At 44.3% G+C, this 21351-nt stretch overlaps 1 protein-coding gene across 1 annotated transcript; it reads left to right on the forward strand.

Annotated features, from left to right (window-relative positions):
• The first annotated feature begins 17803 nt into the window (after positions 1-17803).
• LOC121573818 (iron-sulfur cluster assembly scaffold protein IscU) lies at positions 17804-20873 on the forward strand. The gene is made up of 5 exons (XM_041886134.1): positions 17804-17934; positions 19224-19337; positions 19603-19713; positions 19909-19987; positions 20113-20873. Exons 1-5 carry the CDS (start codon positions 17836-17838, stop codon positions 20202-20204), a joined length of 495 nt encoding a protein of 164 aa, XP_041742068.1. The 5' UTR covers positions 17804-17835; the 3' UTR covers positions 20205-20873.
• The last annotated feature ends 478 nt before the right edge of the window (positions 20874-21351 follow it).

The following is a 21351-nucleotide window of genomic DNA, read 5'->3' on the forward strand; positions in this document are numbered from 1 at the left end:
ACCATAATTTGCAAATAAATTCATTAAAAATCCTACAATGTGATTTTCTGGATTTTCTTTTCTCAATTTGTCTGTCATAGTTGACGTGTACCTATGATGAAAATTACTGTCACGATCGTTGGAGGAAATGGACCAAGTGGACCAATGCGCAGCGTGATGAGTGAACATACTTTTATTTGATTCACCACACGAAACAAAACAACAAAACGACACGTGAAGTCCTAGGTAACAGACACAAACCATACACGGAACAAGATCCCACCAAAACACTGTGGAAAACAGGCTGCCTAAGCATGGTTCCCAATCAGAGACAACAAGCAACAGCTGACACTCGTTGCCTCTGATTGAGAACCACCCCGGCCAACACAGAAACACATGAGCTAGATAAAGAACCTAGAACACAAATACATAGAAACTACACACCCTGGCTCAACATAACAGAGTCCCAGAGCCAGGGCGTGACAATTACAGGCCTCTCTCATCTTTTTAAGTGGGAGAACTTGCACAATTGGTGGCTGACTAAATACTTTTTTCCCCCACTGTATGTGGAATAGACACCAGCTGGAATATGATTTTAACCAATCAGTATTCAGGATTAGACCCACCCGTTGTATAATATTTATTATAAACTGGGTGGTTCGAGCCCTGAATGCTGATTGGCTGAAAGCTGTGGTATATGAGACCGTATACCACGGGTATGACAAACATTTATTTTTATTGTTCTAATTATATTTGTAACCAGTTTATAATAGCAATAAGGTACCTCAGGGGTTTGTGGTATATGGCCAATATACCACAGCTAAGGGCTGTATCCAGGCACTCCGCAATGCGTCGTGCTAAGAACAGCCCTTAGCCATGGTATATTGGCCATAATGGTTGGCAGGTAGCCTAGCAGTTAAAGAGTTAATCCACCCCCAGCAATAAAATCATGAAACTCTTGTCAATTTGGTGAAAGCCTATGTTATATCAGTGGGTAAAATAAAAAATTGCCCCATGATTTTACTTCTAAGTGGTCAATTTGTAAAATCAGGAAATCTTGTAGGAATGTGCCATAGCCATTGAGGTATGGTCATAGCTACATGGTTCTCCTCACTGGAGATAGGGGATAACACACTATCACATTTCATAACACTTTTAAAACAATTACCTGCACTCCAGATCGCCAAATCAGCCAGTAGATGGTATGGGCATACTTGTCTACTGGAGATAGGTGGTGTTGCTAACATTTACGATAGCAAATGTACATTTCTTTTGAGCTTCTAGTCATGAAATCTATGCAGCCTACTCAATCACTTTTTTATAGCTACTGTTTACAGGCCTCCTGGAATAATCTGCTCAGACCCCAACCAAGGACCATCAAAAGCCGTGCTATAAATTCTCGGACAACCCAAAGATTTCTAGAGGCCCTTCCAGACTCCCTCCACCTACTCAAGGACGTCGGAGTACAAAAATCAGTTAACGACCTAACTGAGGATCTAAATTTAACCTTGCGTAATACCCTAGATGCAGTCGCACCCCTAAAAACAAAAAACATTTGTCACAAGAAACTAGCTCCCTGGTATACAGAAAATACCCGAGCCCTGAAGCAAGCCTCCAGAAAATTGGAACGGAAATGGCGCTCCACCAAACTAGAAGTCTTCCTACTAGCTTGGAAAGAAAGTACAGAGCAATATCGAAGAGCCCTCACTGCTGCTCGATCATCCTATTTTTCCAATCTAATTGAGGAGAATAAGAACAATCCAACATTTCTATTTGATACTGTCGCAAAGCTAACTAAAAAGCAGCATTCCCCAAGAGAGGATGCCTTTCACTTCAGCAGCCATTCATGAACTTCTTCGACGAAAAGATCATGATCATTAGAAAGCAAATTACGGACTCCTCTTTGAATCTGCATATTTCTCCAAAGCTCAGCTGTCCTGCGTCTGCACAAAACTGCCAGGACCTAGGATCAATGGAGACACTTACGTTTTTTTATCCTTTATCTCTTGACACATTCATGAAAATAGTAATGGCCTCTAAACCTTCAAGAGGCATACTGGACCCTATTCAAACTAAACTACTGAAAGAGATACTTCCTGTGCTTGGCCCTCCTATGTTGAACATAATAAATGGCTCCCTATCCACTGGATGTGTACCAAAATCACTACAAGTGGCAGTAATAAAGCCTCTCTTGAAAAAGCCTAACCTTGACCAAGAAAATGTAAAAAACTATCGGCCTATATCGAATCTCCCATTCCTGTCAACATTTTTAGAAAAAGCTGTTGTTCAGCAACTCACTGCCTTCCTGAAGACAAAACATTTATATTAAATGCTTCAGTCTGGTTTTAGACCCCATCATAGCACTGAGACCGCACTCGTAAAGGTGGTAAATTACCTTTTAATGGCGTCAGACCAAGGCTCTGCATCTGTCTTCATGCTCCTAGACCTTAGTGCTGCTTTTGACACCATCAATCACCACATTCTTTTGGAGAGATTGGAAACCTTAATTGGTCTACACGGACAAGTTCTTGCCTGGTTTAGTTCTTATCTGTCGGAAAGATATCAGTTCGTCTCTGTTGATGGTTTGTCCTCTGACAAATCATTTGTACGTTTCGGTGTTCCTCAAGGTTCCGTTTTAGGACCACTATTGTTTTCACTATATATTTTACCTCTTGGTGATGTCATTCGTAAACACATTGTTAACTTTCATTGCTATGCGGACGACACACAGCTCTACATTTCGATGAAGGACCTCGGCGTAACTCTGGACCCTGATCTCTCTTTTGACGAACATATCAATAATATTTAAAGGACAGCTTTTTTCCATCTTCGTAACATTGCAAAAATCAGAAATGATGCAGAAAAGCTAATCCATGCTTTTGTCACTTCTAGATTAGACTACTGCAATGCTCTACTCTCCGGCTACCCGTAAAAAGCACTAAATAAACTTCAGTTAGTTCTAAACACGGCTGCTAGAATCTTGACTAGAACCAAACAATTTGATCATATTACTCCAGTGCTAGCCTCTCTACACTGGCTTCCTGTTAAGGCTAGGGCTGATTTCAAGGTTTTACTGCTAACCTACAAAGCATTACATGGGTTTGCTCCTACCCATCTCTCCAATTTGGTCCTGCTGAACATACCTACACGTACGCTAAGGTCACAAGACGCAGGCCTCCTTATTGTCCCTAGAATTTCTAAGCAAACAGCTGGAGGCAGGGCTTTCTCCTATAGATCTCAATTTTTATGGAATGGTCTGCCTACACATGTGAGAGACGCAGACTCGGTCTCGACCTTTAAGTCTTTACTGAAGACTCATCTCTTCAGTAGGTCCTATGATTGAGTGTAGTCTGGCCCAGGGGTGTGAAGGTGAACGGAAAGGCACTGGAGCGACAAACCGCCCTTGCTGTCTCTGCCTGGCTGGTTCCTGTCTCTCCATTGGGATTCTCTGCGTCTGACCCTATTACGGGGGCTGAGTCACTGGCTTACTGGTGCTTTCCATGCCGTCCCTAGGAGGGGTGCATCACTTGAGTGGTTTGAGTCACTGACGTGATCTTCCTGTCTGGTTTGTCGCTCCCTTGGGCTCATGCAGTGGAGGAGATCTTCGTGGGCTATACTCAGCCTTGTCTCAGGGAAGTAGGTTGGTGGTCTGTTGATATCTCTCTAGTGGTGTGGGGGCTGTGCTTTTGCAAAGTGGGTGGGGTTATATCCTGCCTGGTTGGCCCTGTCCGGGGGTATCATCGGACGGGGCCACAGTGTCTCCCGACCCCCCGTCTCAGCCTTCAGTATCTATGCTGCAATAGTCTATGTGCTGGGGGTCTAGGGTCAGTCTGTTATATCTGGTGTTATTCTCCTTCCTTATCCGGTGTCCTGCGTGAATTTAAGTATGCTCCCTCTAATTCTCTCTCTCTCCCTCTCCCTCCAATCCCGGAGGACCTGAGCCCTAGGACCATGCCTCAGGACTACCTGGCCTGATGACTCCTTGCTGTCCCCAGTCCACCTGGTCGTGCTGCTGCTCCAGTTTCCACTCTTCTGCCTGCGGCTATGGAACCCTGACCTATTCACTGGACGTGCTACCCTGTCTCAGACCTGCTGCTTTCAACTCTCTCTCTCTACCACAACTGCTATTTCAATCTCTAAATGCCCGGCTATGAAAAGCTAAGTGACATTTACTCCTGATGTACTTACCTGTTGCAACCTCTACAACCACTGTGATTATTATTTGACCCTGCTGGTCATCTACGAACGTTTGAACATCTTGGAGAAAAATCTGGCCTTAATGTCCATGCACTGTTATAATCTCCACCCGGCACAGGCAGAAGGGGACTGGCCACCCCTCAGAGCCTGGTTCTTTTCTAGGTTTCATCCTAGGTTTCTGCCTTTCTAGGGAGTTTTTCCTAGCCACCGTGCTTCTACATCTGCATTGCTTGCTGTTTGGGGTTTTAGGCTGGGTTTCTGTATAGCACTTTGTGACATCTGGTGATGTAAAAAGGGCTTTATAAATCAAATGTGATTGATTGATTGTCTAGAACATCCATTCGTTTATATCGTCATGACAAATTATATATTTCGCATAGATGTGCTCAATCTAAACACTGTACCAAATTATTCAACTCAGTTTCCCTTCAAGTATCATCTCGCAATGCCCCATGCGTGTCTGTGGGAATCTTGGGGAAGGGCCGTTGTTGCCATAGCAACATACTACAAATTGAACTCTGTGAGATAAACTCCTAAAAAAATTATATATATATATTTTTTTTCACCTTTATTTAACCAGGTAAAAAGCCAGTTAAGAACAAGTTCTCATTTACAACTGCGACCTGGCCAAGATAAAGCAAAGCAGTGCGATAAAAACAACAACAACAGAGTTACATATGGAATAAACAAAACGTACAGTCAATAACACAATAGAAAATCTATATACAGTGTGTACAAATGTAGTAAGTTATGGAGGTAAGGCAATAAATAGGCCATAGTGCAAAATAATTACAATTTAGTATTAACACTGGAGTGATAGATGTGCAGAAGATGATGTGCAAATAGAAATACTGGGGTGCAAATGAGAAAAATAAATAACAATATAAATAACAATATGGGGATGAGGTAGTTGGGTGGGCTAATTACAGATGGGCTGTGTACAGGTGCAGTGATCGGTAAGCTGCTCTGACAACTGATGCTTAAAGTTAGGGAGGGAGATAAGTGTCTCCAGCTTCAGAGATTTTTGCAGTTCGTTCCAGTCATTTGCAGCAGAGAACTGGAAGGAATGGCGGCCAAAGGAGGTGTTGGCTTTGGGGATGACCAGTGAGATACAGTGAGGGGAAAAAGTATTTGATCCCCTGCTGATTTTGTACATTTGCCCACTGACAAAGAAATGATCAGTCTATAATTTTAATAGTAGGTTTATTTGAACAGTGAGAGACAGAATAACAACAACAAAAATCCAGAAAAAAGCATGTCAAAAATGTTATAAATTGATTTGTATTTTAATGAGGGAAATAAGTATTTGACCCCCTCTCAATCAGAAAGATTTCTGGCTCCCAGGTGTCTTTTATACAGGTATCGAGCTGAGATTAGGAGCACACTCTTAAAGTGGGAGTGCTCCTAATCTCAGTTTGTTACCTGTATAAAAAGACACCTGTCCACAGAAGCAATCAATCAATCAGATTCCAAACTCTCCACCATGGCCAAGACCAAAGAGCTCTCCAAGGATGTCAGGGACAAGATTGTAGACCTACACAAGGCTGGAATGGGCTACAAGACCATCGCCAAGCAGCTTGGTGAGAAGGTGACAACAGTTGGTGCGATTATTCGCAAATGGAAGAAACACAAAATAACTGTCAATCTCCCTCGGCCTGGGGCTCCATGCAAGATCTCACCTCGTGGAGTTGCAATGATCATGAGAACGGTGAGGAATCAGCCCAGAACTACACGGGAGGATCTTGTCAATAATCTCAAGGCAGCTGGGACCATAGTCACCAAGAAAACAATTGGTAACACACTACGCCGTGAAGGACTGAAATCCTGCAGCTCCCGCAAGGTCCCCCTGCTCATGAAAGCACATATACAGGCCCGTCTGAAGTTTGCCAATGAACATCTGGATGATTCAGAGGAGAACTGGGTGAAAATGTTGTGGTCAGTTGAGACCAAAATCGAGCTCTTTGTCATCAACTCAACTCGCCGTGTTTGGAGGAGGAGGAATGCTGCCTATGACCCCAAGAACACCATCCCCAACGTCAAACATGGAGGTGGAAACATTATGCTTTGGGGGTGTTTTTCTGCTAAGGGGACAGGACAACTTCACCGCATCAAAGGGACGATGGACGGGGCCATGTACCGTCAAATCTTGGGTGAGAACCTCCTTCCCTCAGCCAGGGCATTGAAAATGGGTCGTGGATGGGTATTCCAGCATGACAATGACCCAAAACACACGGCCAAGGCAACAAAGGAGTGGCTCAAGAAGAAGCACATTAAGGTCCTGGAGTGGCCTAGCCAGTCTCCAGACCTTAATCCCATAGAAAATCTGTGGAGGGAGCTGAAGGTTCGAGTTGCCAAACATCAGCCTCGAAACCTTAATGACTTGGAGAAGATCTGCAAAGAGGAGTGGGACAAAATCCCTCCTGAGATGTGTGCAAACCTGGTGGCCAACTACAAGACACGTCTGACTGTGATTGCCAACAAGGGTTTTGCCACCAAGTACTAAGTCATGTTTTGCAGAGGGGTCAAATACTTATTTCCCTCATTAAAATGCAAACATTTTTGACTTGCGTTTTTCTGGATTTCTTTGTTGTTATTCTGTCTCTCACTGTTCAAATAAACCTATCATTGAAATTATAGACTGATCATGTCTTTGTCAGTGGGCAAACGTACAAAATCAGCAGGGGATCAAATACTTTTTCCCTCAATGTATACCTGCTGGAACGCATACTACGGGTGGGTGTTGCTATGGTGACCAATGATCTAAGATAAGGCAGGGATTTGCCTAGAAGTGATTTATAGATGACCTGGAGCCAGTGGGTTTGGCAACGAATATGTAGTGAGGGCCAGCCAACGAGAGCGTACAGGTCACAATGGTGGGTAGTATATGGGGCTTTGGTGACAAAACGGATGGCACTGTGATAGACTACATCCAATTTGCTGAGTAGAGTGTTGGAAGCAATTTTGTAAATGACATCGCCGAAGTCAAGGATCGGTAGGAGAGTCAGTTTTACGAGGGCATGTTTAGCAGCATGAGTGAAGGAGGCTTTGTTGCGAAATTGGAAGCCGATTCTAGATTTAACTTTGGATTGGAGATGCTTAATGTGAGTATGGAAGGAGCGTTTACGGTCTAACCAGACACCTAGGTATTTGTAGTTGTCCACATATTCTAAGTCAGACCCGCCGAGAGTAGTGATTCTAGTCGGGCGGGCGGGTGCAAGCAGCGTTTGATTGAAGAGCATGCATTTTTACATTTTTTTACATTTGCGTCATTTAGCAGACGCTCTTATCCAGAGCGACTTACATTATTGAGTGCATACATTTTTTTATTTTTTTATACTGGCCCCCCCTGGGAATCAAACCCACAATCCTGGCGTTGCAAACGCCATGCTCTACCAACTGAGCTACATCCCTGCCGGCCATCCCCTCCCTTACCCTGGACGACGCTGTGCCAATTGTGCGCCACCCCATGGGTCTCCCGGTCACGGCCGGCTACGACAGAGCCTGGATTTAGTTTTACTAGCGTTTAAGAGCAGTTGGAGGCCACAGAAGGAGTGTTGTATGGCATTGAAGCTCATTTGGAGGTTTGTTAACACAGTGTCCAATGAAGGGCCAGATGTATTCAAAATGGTGTCGTCTGCGTAGAGGTGGATCTGAGAGTCACCAGCAGCAAGAGCGACATCATTGATATACACAGAGAATAGCGTCGGCCCGAGAATTGAACCCTGTGGCACCCCCATAGAGACTGCCAGAGGTCCAGACAACAGGCCCTCCGATTTGACACATTGAACTCTATCTGAGAAGTAGTTGGTGAACCAGGCGATGCAGTCAATTGAGAAACGAATGCCAATAAGAATGTGGTGATTGACAGAGTCAAAAGCCTTGGCCAGGTCGATGAAGACGGCTGTGCAGTACTGTCTTTTATCGATCGCGGTTATTATATGGTTTAGGACCTTGAGCGTGGCTGAGGTGCACCCATGACCAGCTCGGAAACCAGATTGCATAGCGGAGAAGGTACGGTGGGATTCGAAATGGTCGGTGATCTGTTTGTTAACTTGGCTTTCAAATACTTTCGAAAGGCAGGGCAGGATGGATATAGGTCTGTAACAGTTTGGATCTAGAGTGTCACCCCCTTTGAAGAGGGGGATGACCACGGCAGCTTTCCAATCTCTGGGGATCTCAGACGATACGAAAGAGAGGTTGAACAGGCTAGTAATAGGGGTTGTGACAATTTCGGCGGCAAATTTTAGAAAGAAAGGGTCCAGATTCTCTAGCCCAGCTCATTTGTAGGGGTCCAGATTTAGCAGCTCTTTCAGGACATCAGCTATCTGAATTTGGGTGAAGGAGAAGCGGGGGGTGCAGAGCTGGTGGCCGGGGTAGGGGTAGCCAGGTGGAAAGCATGGCCAGCCGTAGCAAAATGCTTATTGAAATTCTCGATCGATTATCGGTGGTGACAGTGTTTCCTAGCCTCAGTGCAGTGGGTAGCTGGAAGAAGGTGCTCTTATTCTCCATGGACTTTACAGTGTCCCAAAACGTTTTGGAGTTAGTGCTACAGGATGCACATTTCTGTTTGAAAAAGCTAGCCTTTGCTTTCCTAACTGATTGTGTATATTGGTTCCTGACTTCCCTGAAAAGTTGCATATCGTGGGGGCTTTTCGATGCTAATGCAGTACACCAAAGGATGTTTTTGTGCTGGTCAAGGGCAGTCAAGTCTTGGGTGAACCAGGGGCTATATCTGTTCTTAGTTCTGAATTTTTTGAATGGGGCATGCTTATTTAAGATGGAGAGGAAAGCACTTTTGAAGAACATCCAGGCATCCTCTACTGACGGAATGAGGTCAATATCCATTCAGGATACCCGGGCCAGGTCAATTAGAAAGGCCTGCTCTCTGAAGTGTTTTAGGGAGCGTTTGACAGTGATGAGGGTGGTTGTTTGACCGCGAACCCATTACGGACGCAGGCAATGAGGCAGTGATCGCTGAGATCCCGGTTGAAAACAGCGGAGGTGTATTTAGAGGGTAAATTAGTCAGGATGATATCTATGAGGGTGCCCATGTTTACGGATTTAGGGTTGTACCTGGTAGGTTCCTTGATAATTTGTGTGAGATTGAGGGCATCTAGTTTAGATTGTAGGACAGCCGGGGTGTTAAGCATATCACAGTTTAGGTCACCAAGCAGTACGAACTCTGAGGATAGATGGGGGGCAAGCAATTCACATATGGTGTCCAGGGCACAACTGGGGGCTGAGGGGGGTCTGTAGCAAGCGGCAACAGTGAGAGACTTATTTCTGGAAAGGTGGATTTTAGAAGTAGAAGCTCAAACTGTTTGGGCACAGACCTGGATAGTATGATAGAGCTCTGCAGGCTATCTCTACAGTAGATTGCAACTCCGCCCCCCTTTGGCAGTTCTATCTAGATGGAAAATGTTGTAGTTCGAATGGAAATTTCTGAATTTTTGGTGGCCTTCCTAAGCCAAGATTCAGACACTGCTAGAACATCAGGGTTGGCAGAGTGTGCTAACGCAGTGAATAACTCAAACTTGGGGAGGAGACTTCTGATCTTAACATGCAAGAAACCAAGGCTTTTACGGTTACAGAAGTCAACAAATGATAGCGCCTGGGGGGTAGGAGTGATACTGGGGGCTACAGGACCTGGGTTAACCTCTACATCACCAGAGGAACAGAGGAGGAATAGAATAAGGATACGGCTAAAGGTTTCAAGAACTGGTCTTCTAATGCGTTGGGTACAGAGAATAAAAGGGGCAGATTTCCGGGCGTTGTAGAATAGATTCAGGGCATTATGTACAGACAAGGATATGGAAGGATATGAGTACAGTGGAGGTACACCTAAACATTGGGTAACTATGAAAGAGATAGCATCACTAGAGGTACCGATTGAGCCGGTCTCCGCGTGTATGGGGGGTGGGACAAAGGAGCTCTCTGAGGCTGGTTGAGCTGAACTTGGGGCTCTACAGTGAAATTGTATAATAAGAACTAACCCAAACAGCAATAGGCTAGGCATATTGACATGGGAGAGAGGCATAACGCAATCACAGGTGTTATTCGAGAGGGCTAAGATAACAACTGGTAATGGCGACAAAAGTTTGGGCTGAGGCTAAACAGATAAACAGGATGGGGTACCATGTAAAGGAACAGTCCAGCAGGCATTAGCTGTGTAGCTGAGTGATCATAAGGTCCAGTGAACAGCACTAAGTAAGTCCGGGAGCAGATCGTAGGCTGCTAAAGCACTGGCGAGATGGATCGGCGGGGCTCCGTGTCGACACTAGGAGGTCCCGTCCGGTTGACAGAGAGGTAGATAGCCGGGAGATGGGCCTGGCTCGAGGCTAGCTCAAGGCTAACTGGTATGTTGGGAAGTGGTAATTAGCCAACAACAGCCATTCGGTTGCAGCTAGCTAGTTGCGATGGTCCGGTGTTAAGGTCCAGTGATTCCGGCAGAAAATCCGATATGCTCTGGGTCGATAGCACGCTGTGCAGACTGGCCGATAATTGTCCAGGCTAGAGCTGGCTGGTAGGTAGTGCAGGCCATGGACTGTGGTGAAGACCGCTAACGGTGGCTAATAGCAAGTAGCTAGTTAGCTGACTAGCTGGCTAGTTTCAGCCGTAGGTTCTTGATAAAAATTAAGAAATAATATAATCCGTTCCACATTGGGTTAGACGGGTTGCAGGAAAGTACACTGCTCAAAAAAATTAAGGGAACACTTAAACAACACAATGTAACTCCAAGTCAATCACACTTCTGTGAAATCAAACTGTCCACTTAGGAAGCAACACTGATTGACAATACATTTCACATGCTGTTGTGCAAATGGAATAGACAACAGGTGGAAATTATAGGCAATTAGCAAGACACCCCCAATAAAGTACTGGTTTTGCAGGTGGTGACCACAGACCACTTCTCAGTTCCTATGCTTCCTGGCTGATGTTTTGGTCACTTTTGAATGCTGGCGGTGCTTTCACTCTAGTGGTAGCATGAGACGGAGTCTAAAACCCACACAAGTGGCTCAGGTAGTGCAGCTCATCCAGGATGGCACATCAATGCGAGCTGTGGCAAGAAGGTTTGCTGTGTCTGTCAGCGTAGTGTCCAGAGCATGGAGGCGCTACCAGGAGACAGGCCAGTACATCAGGAGACGTGGAGGAGGCCGTAGGAGGGCAACAACCCAGCAGCAGGACTGCTACCTCCGCCTTTGTGCAAGGAGGAGCAGGAGGAGCACTGCCAGAGCCCTGCAAAATGACCTCCAGCAGGCCACAAATGTGCATGTGTCTGCTCAAACGGTCAGAAACAGACTCATGAGGGTGGTATGAGGGCCCGACGTCCACAGGTGGGGGGTTGTGCTTACAGCCCAACACCGTGCAGGACGTTTGGCATTTGCCAGAGAACACCAAGTTTGGCAAATTCGCCACTGGCGCCCTGTGCTCTTCACAGATGAAGGCAGGTTCACACTGAGCACATGTGACAGACGTGACAGAGTCTGGAGACGCCGTGGAGAACGTTCTGCTGCCTGCAACATCCTCCAGCATGACCGGTTTGGCGTGGGTCAGTCATGGTGTGGGGTGGCATTTCTTTGGGGGACGCACAGCCCTCCATGTGCTCGCCAGAGGTAGCCTGACTGCCATTAGGTACCGAGATGAGATCCTCAGACCCCTTGTGAGACCATATGCTGGGTGCGGTTGGCCCTGGGTTCCTCCTAATGCAAGACAATGCTAGACCTCATGTGGCTGGAGTGTGTCAGCAGTTCCTGCAAGAGGAAGGCATTGATGCTATGGACTGGCCGCCCATTCCCCAGACCTGAATCCAATTGAGCACATCTGGGACATCATGTCTCGCTCCATCCACCAACGCCACGTTGCACCACAGACTGTCCAGGAGTTGGCGGATGCTTTAGTCCAGGTCTGGGAGGAGATCCCTCAGGAGACCATCCGCCACCTCATCAGGAGCATGCCCAGGCGTTGTAGGGAGGTCATACAGGCACGTGGAGGCCACACACACTACTGAGCCTCATTTTTACTTGTTTTAAGGACACTTTAATTTTGAGGGTGACTCCAAATCCAGACCTCCATGGGTTGATAAATTTGATTTCCATTGATAATTTTTGTGTGATTTTGTTGTCAGCACATTCAACTATGTAAAGAAAAAAGTATTTAATAAGATTATTTCATTCATTCATTCAGATCTAGGATGTGTTATTTTAGTGTTCCCTTTATTTTTTAGAGCAGTGTATATTTAGTTAAATGATGGAAAGTGAGATAGAGAAATATATACAAATAAAAGACTGGCTATTTACACGAGGACACAACACCATACATGACCGCACTACTACGCCATCTTGGATTCAAGATGGATAGTGCAGTTTGTTTAGGCGATTTTACCAACCAACCATCTGGCAATGCCCATTGTGTGTCTGTGGGAAATGTGGGAAAGGGCCGTTGTTGCCATAGTGTGACGAGTACTGCGGATATGATGATGCAGACGCAGGAATCAACAAGGTAAAGGTTTACTTAACAATGAGAAAGAGAATAACAAGGAGCGAGTAAACGACACAACGCTAACAATTACACACAACAATGACTGAACAGTCCAGGGCTATATAGTGGTGGTGATGAGATGATGAGGTGCAGGTGCACTGGAGGTGATTAGGGTGCGTTGGGTTTCAATTCCTGTGTTGCCGAGGTGGTGCGCTCAGACCGGTGGCTCAGTAGACCAGCGAATCTGAGCACCGGAGGGGAGCAACGGGAGGAGACATGACACATAGCAACATACTACAAGTTGAACACTGTGAGATAAACTTCTAAATTTATAGTGCAGTTTGTTTAAGCGATTTTACAGCTAGCTAGCTACTTCACATGTTGATATTGACTTTGTTATTATCACAGATAGAACAACGAGCCAGATATTTCACCAGATGTACAAATGTGACGCATCCATTTGGCTTTGCTACTCATGGTGATGAGAGGAAGCCCAGTGGGAGAAGATGGAGCAAGATGGATTTTGGCCGACATTCAGCTAATTGTCTCATTGATGAAACATTTTATCTCCATACAGTTTTCTGTTTCCAAAACTATAATCTGTAACAAACAGCGTGGATTGCGTTTTGTAGACTTTATCCTTTGCCAAAGTTTTTTTAAATGTCGTTATTTAGAAGGAGTGCAAGGGCGAATTACCTTAACGTACACACACACTTCACAGAGTAGGCATTCCTTCTTCTTCTTCTTTTTCTTCAGTGGGGTTTATCGGCAGTTGGCATCCAACGTTATGGTGCATTACCGTCACCTACCATACTGGAGTGTGGACCAGAGACAGGGATAAACTAAATCCTACCTGCCAACCCAGTTTCTCTTAAAAAATACAACAAAATATGTGATACTATATCTAATGACGTTCTACTCAATATATTCTTTAAAATAATTTCCTGTATCCCCTTCTCCCACATACTTAATCTCATCCTCTCTCTTTCCCTCTGATACTGCCCACACTGTAGCAATACATGCTCCACAGTCTCGATTTCCTGACAATAATCACATTTTCCTGATGGATGCTTTCCTATCACGCTTAGTGTCTTATTCAACTGGCTGTGTCCCACCCTTAATCTTGTAAATATAGCCTCCTCTCTTCTGTCCCTTCCTGCCGTCCTCCCCTCCCCGACTTTCCTCTGTACTTGAAATAAATGCCTTCCCTTAATATTGATATTCCACTGCTCCTGCCATCTCTGCACCATCACTGTATATATCAGTCTTTTTGCCTCTGCCTTGCTCATTGACACTTCAACATAAACATCCCCACTACTAAGTGCTTGTTTAGCCTGTTCATCTACTGCCTCATTCCCCTCCACCCCCACATGGGCTGGAACCCAAGTAAATCTTATCTGAATACCCATCTGTTTAATCCTACCATGGGTTTGTAGCACCTCATAAAGCAGGTCTTGTCTGCTACGTGAGCTAAAGGACTGGAGACTCATTAACACTGCGCATGAGTCAGAGCAAATAACTACTCTGTCTGGCTTAGCTTCCTCCACCCACTGCAAGGCAGTATGGCCATCAGCTCCGCCGTATATACAGCCAGATGATCTGTAATATGTTTCCTGACTTCCACCCCACATTCCTGCACTACAAATGCTGACCCAGTATGTCCTGTCCTTGGATCTTTTGAACCATCTGTGTAAATGGCCACAAAATCCTGATACACAGTTTCCAGACGTCTCTTAAAGAAATCAGCTGGATCAACACCCTCCCTATCTTTCTGTAGTCTCTCCAACACTCTCTCGGAGCGTACAGAGTGCACACTGGATGCTCTGGCTGAGGATTAAGGTTGATCCGACTGTTCTGACCTCACAATGTTAGTCAAGCACCCAAGCTAACTGGCTAATGTTGGCTAGCTTGCTTGCTACTTCCAGACACAAATGAGAAACACCTCACTCTGACCATTTACTCGCCCTAGCAGAGCTGGTTAGGCTGTTTTCATGTTATCCAGATCGTTGGTGACTGTAACTGTGCTGCTGGCAACATTTTTTGACTAATGTTTACTGACACCGGCCATATTCAACGGGTGTTGAGCGTTCGTAAATTCATCAGTTATTCTGCGCTCTGGCACACTGAGATGAGAGTGCTCTGAAATCGGAGTAGATAGCAAGAGTAAATTACGAACGCACCCTAAATATGCATACTACCGTGCTCCACACTCTCATGCTCCATGTGCATTCTCCGAGGACGTTATCTTGAGTACGTCCTTGTGAGGATGAGAGTGTGGAGAACACATAAAACATTTCATTTGAGAAGCACTCGCACTCCCCCTACTGTATTACCTCACGCTGCATCTCCCCATTCACTGAACCTTCTTCCAGCCAGGACAATGGCAACAATAGAGATTAAACAAGATATACACAAAGCAAACGTTTTACTTCATAATTATCAGCTAGATATACAGTGCATTCGGAAAGTATTCAGAGCCCTTCCCTTTTCCCATATTTTGTTACATTACAGGCTTATTCTAAAATGGATTAAACACAATTTTTTCCCTCGTCAATCTACACACAATACCCCATGATGACAAAGCGAAAACAGGTTTTTAGATTTTTTTGCAAATGTATTAAAAATAAAAATAAAAACCTTATTTACATAAGTATTCAGACCCTTTGCTATGAGACTCGAAATTGAGTTCAGGTGCATCCTGTTTCCATTGATCATCCTTGAGATGTTTCTACAACTTCATTGGAGTCCAACTGTGGTAAATTCAATTGATTTGACATCATTTCGAAAGGCACACACCTGTCTATATAAGGTCCCACAGTTGACAGTGCATGTCAGAGCAAAAACCCAGCCACGAGGTCAAAGGAATTGTCCATAGAGCCCCGAGACAGGATTGTGTCCAGGCACAGATCTGGGGAAGGGTACCAAAAAATGTCTGCAGCATTGAAGGTCCCCAAGAACACAGTGGCCTCCATCATTCTTAAATGGAAGAAGTTTGGAACCACCAAGACTCTTCCTAGAGCTGGCCGCCCAGCCAAACTGAGCAATTGGGGGAGAAGGGCCTTGGTCAGGGAGGTGACCAAGAACCTGATTGTCACTCTGACAGAGCTCCAGAGTTCCTTCCAGAAGGACAACCATCTTTGCAGCACTTCACCAATCAGGCCTTTATGGTAGAGTGGCCAGATGGAAGCCACTCCTCAGTAAAAGGCACATGACAGCCCGCTTGGACTTTGCCAAAAGGCACCTAAAGGACTCTCAGACCATGAGAAACAAGATTCTCTGGTCTGATGAAACCAAGATTCAACTCTTTGGCCTGAATGCCAAGCGTCACGTCGGGAGAAAACCTGGCACCATCCCCTATGGTGAAGCATGGTGGTGGCAGCATCATGCTGTGGGGATGTTTTTTCAGCGGCAGGGACTGGGAGACTAGTCAGGATCGAGGGAAAGATGAATGGAGCAAAGTACAGAGAGAGATCCTTGATGAAAACCTACTCCAGAGCGCTCAGGACCTCAGACTGGAGCGAAGGTTCACCTTCCAACAGGACAATGACCCTAAGCACACAGCCAAGACAATGCAGGAGTGGCCTGACAAGTCTCTGAATGTCCTTGAGTGGCCCAGCCAGAGCCCGGACTTGAACCCGATCGAACATCTCTGGAGAGACCTGAAAATAGCTGTGCAGCGACGCTCCCCATCCAACCTGACAGAGCTTGAGAGGATCTGCAGAGAAGAATGGGATAAACTCCCCAAATACAGGTGTGCCAAGCTTGTAGCGTCATACCCAAGAAGACTCAATGCTTTAATCGCTGCCAAAGATGCTTCTTCAAAGTACTGAGTAAAGGGTCTGAATACTTATGTAAATGTTATATTTCAGTTTTTTATTTTTAAGAAATTTGCAAAAATGTCTAAAAACCTGTTTTTGCTTTGTCATTATGGTGTAGCTCAGTTGGTAGAGCATGGCACTTGCAACGCCAGGGTTGTGGGTTCGTTTCCCACGTTGGGCAATATGAAAAAAATGTATGCACTCACTTAACTGTAAATCGCTCTGGATAAGAGCGTCTGCTAAATGACAAAACAATTTAAATGTCTGAATACTTTCCGAATGCACTGTACATACAAATGATCAGACAACACATTGAAAGCATACAATTACAGCTAGTCCTGTGCTCAAATAACCTCTCACTATTTGTCTTTGTCAAACGTGAGTTTACCTTAAGCACTTTGACATAAAAAGGTGAAAAGTAAAGGACTCACCTTCTGTGTCAGTGTGAAGTGACAGCAGCTATACAGCCTACTGAGTGTTCCCTGAGTTGAAACACCCTTGCCTCTTGACCAATGGCTCACTTTTCCTTTCGTTATTTGTCACAACTACATAAAGGAATGGGTATGGGGATCCTATATGTGTGCTTCCATATCACACGCTTTGCGTGTTCAGCACCGTGGAGAGCACTACTAATGTTATATCGCTTTATTTTCATACAGCTGGAGAGCTATATTTAAAGCTTGACCAATATCGCCCTCTTGTGTTAAACTCAGGAAATGAAATAAACCTGCAAGGTTAGTTTGTTTTGTGTGTATTTTTAGACTTGCTGATATGAAAGGTCAAGGATACCTCTCCTACCACGACCATGAACTCTCTACTGTCACATAACTCATACATACATAACACATAGGATACCTCTCCTACCACGACCATGAACTCTCTACTGTCACATAAACTCTCTACTGTGGTCCTCTGTAGCTCAGCTGGTAGAGCACGGCGCTTGAAACGCAAAGGTAGTGGGTTCGATCCCCGGGACCACCCATACACAAAAATGTATGCACGCATGACTGTAAGTCGCTTTGGATAAAAGCGTCTGCTAAATGACATATTATTATTATTATTATAACTCATACATACATAACACATACAACGTTTTTTTGTTTTTCTACACAATGTAATTAATTATGGTTAATTATCTACTACCCTGTGTTTGCCTTTAGGGCTCATACCTAACCTTTAGATATATTTGTTGAATATTGCTACATTAAAAAGTTTATATATTTGAATATTATTTACAAATCCATACACGTCTCTGTCATTCACTGGGATCAGTCCAAAAGCTCCTCCTCCTACACTGTCACGCGCATGATAAGGGTATGGGCTCGCCTTCTTCCAGACTCGTCATTTCAGACAAACAGCGAACATGGCGGGTCTAATGGCAAAGAAGTGCATCACCCCGCTTGTTGTGATCAGAAGGATCACTTCCCCGGAATATACGGTCCAAGCCGCCTACCACAAGAAGGTCAAATAACCTGTATAGCTAGCTGTGTTTGATGGCTGATAAATTAAGCCACGTGTCACTGTTTAGGTCGTAAACTCATTCAATGTGAATGGCTTGCTAGCTTGTTTTGACAACTAACTTAGGCTAACGTTAGCTAGTTGCTATGTAAGCTTGTCTAGAAGTAAATTTAGCATTGAATATCTAGTAATGTATTTGTTTAGATGTTTCTCTTAGAGTATCTAGTTGAAATATTTTAAAATAGAGGTCGAAGTAGCTAGCTTAGCTAACAACATGCGTCACATGCCTTGCCTAGTTAGCTAGCGTATATCTATCTAGCTAACATATTAGATAATGTTCTTTCTGAAAAATACAATTTTTCGGGCAATGCAATTTTAATCTCCAGCTGGATCTCGGTTGATGCAGGTCCTACTGATGTAGCTAGCTATACCTGAAGGTTAATATGTTCCTTCCTCAGCTGTTTTAGCGAATTCCATAAATTAGCTGTTTGGTAACACTAACGCTACAGGTGACAGTCAGTGCTCTGAAGCAGCATAGTGGTAGCACCAGTGTACTACCTGCCCTGGCAATATACGCAGTTTAATTGATTCTGGATTTTTCTACAGAACGTGTGAAATAAGATCACATTTCCACAGTAACTCTCGGTTTCTGTTGAACCTGTATTATATACATGTGTTAGAGAACACAATAACCTATAGATTATGCCATCTATTTGGTGGAATTGTCCATTTGGATTTAGGCTAACATTTCATCACTAATTCTGAACAGCCTACAATAATGTTTACAAAGCCTTCTTTGGCCAAAAGGAACATGAGCTTGATCATTTAAGGCTGCTCCCACAGTTATGAGATTTAGGCAAGTCAATAAAACAACTGTTATCAGTACCAACTGGCCCCTAACAAACTCACCAAATATTTAGGATAGTCAGACACAAAGCATTGTTCAATAGTGCGCAGAGAATGACTCTGCATCATGGCGATTACATCTGGGGGGAGGGAGGTTGCAGCAAGAAGTACTACAGTTGTGGACAGTGGAGCCCTGTCCTAATCTGTTTATTTTAATTTTCCTTGTGTAACGTTGAAACTCCCCCTTACATAACGGGAATGCAAGAGCCCTCTCAGCCTTGAGGCTGCTTTTTTGGGAGACGGTCAGAATGAATTTAAGGATGATATTATGTGAATGTTTGTAGCTATGCAGCAGAGAATATTACCATGATGGGGACATCATAAACTTGAGTTAAGTGGAAATGACAGTTCTTCAATATGTTTTTGTCTCCTTGTTGCCATGTTTAGGTAGTGGACCACTATGAGAACCCAAGGAATGTTGGATCCCTGGACAAGACCTCCAAAAATGTGGGAACAGGCTTGGTGGGAGCCCCAGCTTGTGGAGATGTGATGAAGCTTCAGGTATGTTGGTCCCCTGTCCTCATTACTCCCTCTGTCTCACCATGGCAACCTCACAGGAACCTCAGATGGCCTGGGATTTTGAATGAGGTCACCATGTATTGGTTGTGTTCCAAAGAAGCAGATAACAGCACAGATAGGATTTAGCAAGAAGCAGCGTGCTCTATTTATTTAGTTACCAAGTATGTATTTAGTAATGTTACAACATTGTTTATTTATTCAATTATGTGGACAAAAGACACTGTTGCATAAAGTGACTCATCTACAGATTGAGGTGGATGATCAGGGGAAGATTGTGGACGCCAGGTTCAAGACGTTCGGCTGCGGCTCAGCCATCGCCTCCAGCTCCCTGGTAACGGAGTGGGTGAAGGGCAAATCTGTGAGTGAACATTCTGCATCCATGACACTTCCTCTGCTTCCTGTTTTACTGTTCTGTTTGAATGTTGTTGCTCTGTTTTGTATTTCTCAATTCAAGTCATTTCCACCACGGTTTGTTTTTTCCTTTCATTACATATCATGGATGGATCGAGTTTATTTATTGGTTGGTGGACGTTGCCCTCTTTTTGGCTTTCAGATTAACGAAGCACTGACAATAAAGAACACGGACATTGCCAAAGAGCTCAGTCTTCCACCGGTCAAACTTCACTGCTCCAGTAAGCCCTTATTTCAGTCTAATATCTAATACTGTTCTGCCCCGTCTAACAAGTTGAAGTTCTAAACCATGTGTGCCTTTTTAACATCTTTTACAACTATTTGAAATTCTTGCCTTTTTCTCCAGTGCTGGCAGAGGATGCCATCAAAGCTGCCCTGCATGACTACCGTCTCAAACAGCAGGATGGCAAGATTGAGGCTGTCAAAGCCAGCAACTAAGGGAGGGCTCTCCCATGTAGTCCTGGACACCCCTGTCCTGCACCCTACTGCCAAGGGGACACTCAAATGTAGTCCTGGCTCCCCACTCCTCCATCCTTCTATATATGAGTCCAGGTTATGTCCCCCCATACAACGTACATAGATAACACAGTATACACACCAGGCCCCTGTGGCAATCTGTGGTTTCCCAATCTTTACTCTGTAGCCTGTCACGTTAACGCACAATTTAAGGGCACTGATCGGGTGATTGGTACAAAGTAAGCCTTATTTTCAGGAGTGAGAAATGCGAGGTGAGCCGAGATAAGTTTGCTTTGTTTTTATTAGCTTTATTTTGTCATGGTTTGGGGGTATTTTCCATTGGGAAATGATTCTGTATGCAGTGGTGGAAGTATTGAATAAGACTTCTAAAGGTATCCCATCAACACCCATGTAGTACAAATGTTTGGAAAGGCGATGATGAAATGCAAGTCGGAAGATGTAAAATGGTAGCAAACTGTTAAGGTATCTATTTGGATTCTTTAGTGACATTTCAGACTTTTTATTTTATTTAACCTTTATTTAACTTGGCAAGTCAGTTAAGAACAAATTCATATTTACAATGACGGCCTACCAGAAGGCAAAAGGCTTCCTGGTTGTAATGCAAATTTAATAAAGTAGTACGTGTATGTAGTATGTTATATCTGTTTATTTTTAGTCATGCAAAGTCTCTGTAATCAGCTTTGAGGTATTTGTTAGCGGTGTGCAGACTACCAGAAACTAGAGCAGTGTTTTTATTCTCCACTAGATGGCATCATTGGCATACTTTATCCAGAGCCATGTAAATACATTCTGACTTCATCCATAAATTCAGATAGTGGTTCTGCTTTTATCAAATACCAACTCAAACACACAACACATTTTAGAATGCTGCTCTCTTTACTGTCTTCACAAATTCTACTGTATTCAACCAAAGAACACTATGAAAATTAAGAAACCAGAACACCACAGTTTACTCTCCATTAGTCAGCACTTCTACAAAAATGCTTGGTTGTGTGCCAGGTCATGTTTTTAACCACACTACACACACAGGACTAACCAGCCTGTATTGTATTGTAATGGAACAGTACCAGTAGAGTAGACCACTGTGTTGGGTGCTTTCCCAAATTCT

The sequence above is a fragment of the Coregonus clupeaformis genome, chromosome 9 (assembly GCF_020615455.1).
Source record: "Coregonus clupeaformis isolate EN_2021a chromosome 9, ASM2061545v1, whole genome shotgun sequence".
Taxonomy (NCBI): domain Eukaryota; kingdom Metazoa; phylum Chordata; class Actinopteri; order Salmoniformes; family Salmonidae; genus Coregonus; species Coregonus clupeaformis.

What these genes read in the sequence shown, in the direction of transcription:
- LOC121573818 (XM_041886134.1), top strand. Translation starts at nt 17,836, where the DNA reads ATGGCGGGTCTAATGGCAAAGAAGTGCATCACCCCGCTTGTTGTGATC. An exon ending in AGTGGGTGAAGGGCAAATCT is followed by an intron (nt 19,714 to 19,908) that starts GTGAGTGAACAT and finishes TTTGGCTTTCAG; the next exon opens with ATTAACGAAGCACTGACAAT. An exon ending in GGTCAAACTTCACTGCTCCA is followed by an intron (nt 19,988 to 20,112) that starts GTAAGCCCTTAT and finishes CTTTTTCTCCAG; the next exon opens with TGCTGGCAGAGGATGCCATC.